The sequence below is a fragment of the Oreochromis niloticus genome, linkage group LG14 (genome assembly GCF_001858045.2).
Source record: "Oreochromis niloticus isolate F11D_XX linkage group LG14, O_niloticus_UMD_NMBU, whole genome shotgun sequence".
Taxonomy (NCBI): Eukaryota; Metazoa; Chordata; class Actinopteri; order Cichliformes; family Cichlidae; genus Oreochromis; species Oreochromis niloticus.
In genome coordinates, this window is record NC_031979.2 from 28,410,678 (window position 1) to 28,418,072 (window position 7,395).

Genomic DNA, 7,395 nt, shown 5'->3' on the forward strand with positions numbered 1-7,395 from the left:
AAGATTTTCTGTTATTACTATTATGATGTTATTTTCAGAATTTCATTGAAATGTAATGGCATGTTCAGGAAAAGTAACAACCAGGATGCAATGATTTATTGACATTAAACTAAATTAGGATTTCTCAGATTAAAAATTAGTGGCATGTTAACACAAACTGGTTATGTTCAGGATATAAGCAGCATTTTTACATCGTTTTATGTATTATTTTGTGACTAACCTAAAGTAAATGTGAGGGGTAACTGCTGTAGACTTTCAGCAGCTGTATTCTGTTTTCAGTTTGATTAACATCACCTAATATTTACTCCCAAAGAAACCCAATAAACATGAACAAAGTCTGACAAGGAACAATATTCCTCATTCAAAAGTTCTGCATCCAGATACTCCTGCAAGTATTTCTTTTTAATACTGACACCATAAGATTTTAAATATCTGCTATAAAGTCCGGCTAACTCACAGAGAGCCAAAAAGCATTTAGAGTTACCTTGAATGCAACTCAGTCCCTGTTAATCATAAATCCTCACTGAAAGAATGAGAGGATGTGTCCCTTCAAACGTCATTAAAGTTACCTTAAATTCACTCCCACCGTTGAGTAATCTTGTCTGATGGTGCTGGCACAGATTTTTAGTCTCTTCTGGTTTATGTTTAACAGCATCAGATCTCTAAAACATCTGGCGTCAGGATTGTTTTCACAGAGAGTCCGAGAGATTTAGCCAGTTCATTTTTAATCCTTAAATTACCAATGTCAAAATTATCAATAAAACCTTAGATTAAAAGGTCAAAGCACTATGGTTCACTAATTTCAGATCAAGAACATTTTCCCCAGTGCTGACCAAGTAAAACTTTTTAAACCAGAGTGCAGTTTAGGATGATTTTGTGATAATTCTAACCAAAGTGTTAAAGTGTGAAACTAAGATGATAAAGACATTTTATCACAATTTTATAGAATTTATTTCCAGTATAAAGTGACATCTTTTAATAGTGCACTTATTTTTTTTTAACAAATTGACAAAATTAAATGAAGAATAAAAAAGCATTTTCTGAGATTCGCTCTATACTCCAACAACTATTGTAGGTTAGAGATCTAATGGAGCATTTATCAGTGCAGATATCACACTTTTAGTCAAACATGAAATCTGACACAAAAACATGACCAACATGAGGAGTGTCATATTAAGATTTTAGACACCTTTTATTAGCCTTTTTAAGGAAAAGAAGTCAAATCAATATTCATGCGCTCAAATTACCACTGAAATGTTTTTTATTTACTGTAAATATTTACCTGATAATTACAGAGCCCCTTTCATGAGCCAGGTCCTTATTCTGTGCAAAAATATCTGAAGGCAATATGAGGCTTTAGAAACATATTAATCAGACAAATAAAGTGGATATCTTACTTTAGCGGTTTTTTTCCCCATATATATTGCCTGTTTGTGTTTCCAGATTTGTTTTACATGCAGTACAACAAGGAATCTGTTAATGGCCAGTGTGAATGGAAAAAATAATTACAGCATAAGAAACTGCTCAGTGTTCGTTTGGGCAAACGACAGACAGAGATGCAGATATTCTGCACAGGTTTTCTGCAGGAGTCTAAACTGTTTTGTTTTTCAAGAAGCAGACAAGCTGTCCTGCTGTTTGCTTCTGAAATGGGGCTTGACTGCGTTTGAGCAGCAGAGGAATGTTTTCCCAATGTATCTCCTCAGACTGTGATCTCTGAAGCCGTAGATGAGTGGGCTAAGAAAGCGTGGGATTAGGATAAAACAGAAATAATTGAAAAAGGCAATGTCTTCTGCTGGCCAGTTAGTGTACAACAATGTCAGACTTTCAGTGATGGGGAGAGTGAAAGCCAACATGCAAAGAAGCAGCTGAAAGCCGTGCAGCAGCACAGTGTGCTTGGCTTTGTTCACAGAAACTCTGTCCTGTCTCAGCTTCCTGGTTTCCAGCAGGATTCTCACATATGTGGAGAAGATGACAACAGCCACAACTGCAAAGAACATCACACTCATAGCAGTTCTGAATAATGCTTGGATTGGAGATGAGTTGATAAGTATATTTTTGCAGAGCACAGGTGTAAAGAGGACATCTACAGCAGGACGTTGCTTCCCAATGGAGTACTCGATGATGTGGGACATGCAGCTTATAAGCCACAGACAAAGATTAATGATCCAGATACGGCCTGAGCGCCAGGCAGCCGGGCGCTGCAGGGGATAGAAGATGGCAACATAACGCTCCAGGGACATTGTGGCCAGGATTAAAGGTGTGTTCTGATAAGTAACTGTGGATATGAACAGCAGAGGAACACAGTAGAAAACAGGAAATTTTACCTGACCCATTACAAGTAGGAAAAGCAGCACAGAGGACAGAAGCTGCAGGGTGTCATTGATCAACATGTGGGCAAACAGGATGTAACGTGGAGTGTTTAGGAACTGACTGTGAGATGCAAACACATGCAGCATGACAGCAATGCAGCAGAGGAAGGTGCTGAAGAAGGGGATAACTGCACATACTTTGATAATAACAGACAGACTTTTTTGGGAAGTTGCATTAAAAGGAAGTTCAGTCAGATTCTGCATTTTTGCTGCTTTAAGCTGCAGCACACCTGTTAAAAAAAGCACAACTTAAACTTCCATATACACAAGATAGAATAAAACATAATGCATAATATCATTTACATTTACAACAGAAATTAGCTGCCTCATGTTAATAAAATAATCAGTAAACTCAAATCACCCTGTAAAACAAACCATTTACCCATTAAAATGAGACAGTGCCTCGCTCACCTAATAAGAATGACTTTGTCTGTCAGAAGAGCTCAGATTTCTCTTCTCAGCACACAACATGTTTTCAATTAACAAAGTGTCAAAGATGGTCTTCCCCTTGTCTGATCTGTTTGGCCTCGGTTATCTTATGTTTGACTCAGTGCTGATTCCCCAGAGATAAATTAATTTCATGCTATCGTCATTAAGCATCATGGTTCTCATTAACTACAGATTACTGTGGGGGAAAATGATAAAGCACCTTTTATTACAGGATCCATGAAAGGAAGTTAAACAGACAAGTCAGTCTATATTGTAAGGCATCATGAGCAGCAGTTGATACTGTCAAATTAGACAAAATTTTATCCATTTTTATTTCTACATTTTTCCTAAAATTGGCTTCAAGGTGATTCACTGCTCATACTGACAACACAGATAATTAAAAATTCACAATTACTGGTGATAAAATATTAGCATTCATTAAAAAAGTAAATGTTCTTTTTTTTAAACAGTACAAAACACACATACCCTGAATAGAAACCATACTATATTTAGTGGAGTGGTATGTAAGCCAATGAGCATTCTTTTATTGAGCAGTAAAATACTATATAAAGTAAAAATGTGTTAAGTAAAAGCACAATAAATATAGACCTTTATCATAGATTGTATGAAAAAGATGGCTGTAGCCACTGTGATCCAGTCCAGTGGTTTTAGATATTGGGAAGTCTCAGCATTAGTTTTTTAGTGGCTACTCTATTAAGTCAGTGCTACACTATTTCCTTTAAATGTCCTCCTGAAAAGACTGCAGGGTCAAAATAAATAATGTATATTGTGACCTTTTACAATAAAATATAAAATACATAAAATATTTAAATCTACACCCAAGCATAAAAAAATACCTAAATGATCATAAACCAGAACAGTAATTACCTTCCTAAGCTCAGTGATTTTCCATCCCACAGGCTTAAAAGTAGCCCAGTTTGCTGAACTTGGCTCCACGTTGGAAGCCTCTTATGCAATGAAGGTTCAGTTCATGTGTACCAAACTATGAGCTGGCGAAAATGAAGGCCTTTTAAGCAGCTGTACTTTGAGGGCAGGAAGGCTTGAACACAGTAGAAAAGCCATTAAATGTACGTTTTGCTGAATCAGTCACTGGGACAAGCCTCTTCCAGCTGGAAGGGGAGCTCTCGTATCAATTGTTGGCATTACGCTGACTTTGATGAATAGACACCTTTGAAGTTATCTGGGTTAGTTGAGCCAGCTGTTTCTTGTACAAACTGCTTGTGAACTGCTAGGCAATGACAGTTGACCACAATTTTATACAATTTTGTCTTTATTTTTATAGCAAGTGTAACTGTGAAAGTCAGTGTGTAGACATTTTGTGAGCTGCAGATCTTGGTGAGGCCTCCTTCATGGTGAGCCTGTCACTGTGGGGTTACTGAAAGGTTGACTTAATTATCATTTCATATAATTTTTCCTGCATAGTTGCATCACAGTGTTTTTCATTTGTCTCTTCATAGTTTTTCTTTTATTTTAAACAAGCTTTTAGAAAGTAAACCTGGTTAATGTTAATACAAAACAAATTAACCATGTAACCGCCATCATGCTCAACTCTGAGCTAAGAAAACAAAAACGAACCAAAACATAAAAAAACTGCCTTTGGTTTATGATAGGTCGTGGATGTTGTCTTTGACAGTAAAAAACAAACCAAAAAACTGTAATACTGATGAAAATGCAGATGTAGGTCCAAAATGTATACCACTTTGTTCTTGAAATTTCCACATTTTCCAAAACCATCCACAATGACAGATTGGACATTTTGGTGGGCCAGTTCTAGTTATATGTTTGACATAATTGTTAGAGAAAATGCAAGAAAATGTAGTACAAGAATCTCATGCTTTAAGATGTTTTTTTATATTTAAAAAACATTTGATAAATTGTATAGTTGGCTGCATTCAAAAACTGCAAGTTAAAAATAATTTCTTGATGAAGTCCAGGATTATGTTCAGACATATGATTAAGTGTTCAGTAAGGTTTTAACGATGATAATTGCTGGTATAATCTGTTTAGCTGAACATATGAGAAGTAATGTTTTTGCCAGATAGGAGAACAAATATGAGGACCTCTGTATATCAGAACTCCAGCAGGAATGACCTGAATGTTTCTGAACAAAATGTACCATTTAATTTGTGTATATCCTCCAACAGGTCTGGTAGGTTTTCAGGTGTGTACTTGTATATGTTGAAGTTGTTGTAGATTGTTGTAGATTTTTGTCCAGGGCCTTGTAAAAAATGGCAAAAACCCTACTGGCACAAAAGCTGTGGTATCTTTGACATAGTGCATTATCTTTTTGTGACAATGTTTAACATTCTTGCACAACTTTACTCAAGTTGGTAATCAGAGCACAGAGTTGCAGGTGTAATAACAGCGTTGTTTTCAAAAAAAGGTGATGAAATCTATTAAGAGGTGTTTCTTCATTGAGTGTTGAATCTCCAGAGCGCAGTTAGAGGGCATGGCCCATGTCCCCCGCTTAGTAATTAACAGACTAGCTGATTATTAACACAAAGCTCTCGAGTCCCATTGAGCAACCTGAAGTTTTCTTTTGTTTGGCAAACAAGTTGACTCTGTAGAGAGCAGCTCATGGGGGCTTGTCAGCTGTTTACGCAAGTTTTGCGTCAGTAATGAGGACCCCAGAGGACTGGGCCACAGTCTCTGTCCAAAACAAACTTTCTGTTTTTGAACCCAGCTCAGCAAATAACTCACTTTCAGTGCATCAGACAGAGGGCAATTGCAAGACTTTTGGCCAATTGAGTTTTAGTGGAACATTAAATGGCACAGAGAGAGAAACGCAGAGAAGGTGAAATAAGTGTGTAATGCAGATTTGACGAAGAAATTATGCATTATTTTGCTACAGTGTTGGCCCAGTTGTATGACCATCCAAAGTGCTCATCATGTTGTAAAGTTTTCCTGAGATTCAAGACCTCAGTATACACTTTCTCTCGTCTTTATCCTCAAAGTAGTTTTAAACCTGTTGAAGTCAATTTATTATCTGATCATATCAGCTTATTTAATGTAGTACTTACAAAGGAAAAAAATATTAAAACAGAAGCTCTTATGATGTCAGCAATTTCTCATTTCCTAACTGAGGCCCTCTTTCTCCACCATAAACGACTGCAGTCTCTTTTTGGATTCCAACACAAAAAGTTTATTTCGGAAAAGAAAACATTTGAAATGTTTTGTGCCTCATTTTAAAAAACTACCCACCAAAATTCATCTTGGCATATTTGGTATCTTGATATTTGCATTAGTAATTGAAACGTTCTATTTTAACATTTGTTTGTTTTGAACACAGTTTAGATGACTTGTACAAAACAATGGACTCCGTGCTGCAGTTTGTCATATTGTGCATACAAGGTTAACTAGATCCAAAAAAGGCAAACGGGCCTCACAGAAAGTGTCTGAATATTAATGCAGCAGAAATAAACCAGTTATCTGTTTCAGTTATGTTCTGTATTTTTTTTATCTTTGATGTTTTTGCACACTTCTCACATTCTTAGTGAACTTCAGTATTGCTCCCTTCCCTATTTCAGTCCATTTGTCAACCATTCAACTGATGTATAGGCCATCCACACCTACTGCACAGTGACATGCAGTAGGTGAAAACCCCTCTCCCTATGAGTCTGTATGGAAATCTGTATGCAAACTGATAGATTTGTGGTACCATAAATTACACACAACATAGTGATTTTCACAGAGGTAGTTGTTGAAGAAATGCTGGTGTTGGGCACAGATAGTAAATACACTACATGGGTGCACTACATGTGCACCCAAGTCTACCTGAATTGTGACAGACCTACCTCTTCAAGGAGTATCGTGTGCCATGACCGGATGTGGTACACAAGTTACAGTCACTTCCTTTTATTTTGGAAACTTTCCCTTTTCCCTTTTGTTTTTTTTACTTGCTACCTTTGTCTTGCTCCACCTGTAATTTCCTAATTATTTTTACCCGATACTTGGTCTTACATGTCTCCTTTCCTCACCCTTGTGAGTGTGCCCAACAGCCCTGCTTCCAATCTTTGGCTCTTATATTATCCTGGTGTGGTTTCATTTGATCTTATTACCTCCAATAAGCCTGTCTCAAAACACCTACATTACCCACAATGCAACTCTCAGTAGTTTGTTGTTCTGGGTAGTGGCTTCTGGCTTTCATTGTAGTTATGCATCAGTACAAAAAATGATAATGAAAAATGAAAAACAGAGTTTGGCCCTTTATCATGCTTTATCATTCTTCTGCTCTGCACTAACCCTAATTGTACATTATGACATAAAAGCCACTTTTTAGGTGTGGGAAATTTTATGAGTATAAATAGTTGTTTTTTGGGGATGTTTTTCAAATTAAAATGTAATGAAAGTTGGTAAACTTTTTGCCATTAACTACATCTAGCCTTTTGAGTCATACATATAAACCCTACACAGTGATAGAGATAGAAAGTCCACAACCAGCACAAATGGTCTCTAACCTGCACGTATCTACGGGGTTTCGCAGATAACACCAAATACGTACATTTACAGGGACAGTCAACAGATCAATGCCTTTTGCGTAATTGAGTGGTGCTGAGTCATTATAAATACCCACAAG

At 36.8% G+C, this 7,395-nt stretch overlaps 1 protein-coding gene across 1 annotated transcript; it reads right to left on the bottom strand.

Moving 5' to 3' along the window:
• Positions 1-1,416: 1,416 nt before the first annotated feature.
• LOC100698199 (odorant receptor 131-2-like) lies at positions 1,417-3,737 on the bottom strand. The gene has a single exon (XM_003440289.3). It carries the CDS (start codon positions 2,571-2,573, stop codon positions 1,608-1,610), a length of 966 nt encoding a protein of 321 aa, XP_003440337.2. The 5' UTR covers positions 2,574-3,737; the 3' UTR covers positions 1,417-1,607.
• Positions 3,738-7,395: the final 3,658 nt, after the last annotated feature.

Bases quoted from the DNA above. Each gene is read 5' to 3' on its own strand.
- LOC100698199 (XM_003440289.3), bottom strand. From the start codon at position 2,573: ATGCAGAATCTGACTGAACTTCCTTTTAATGCAACTTCCCAAAAAAGT.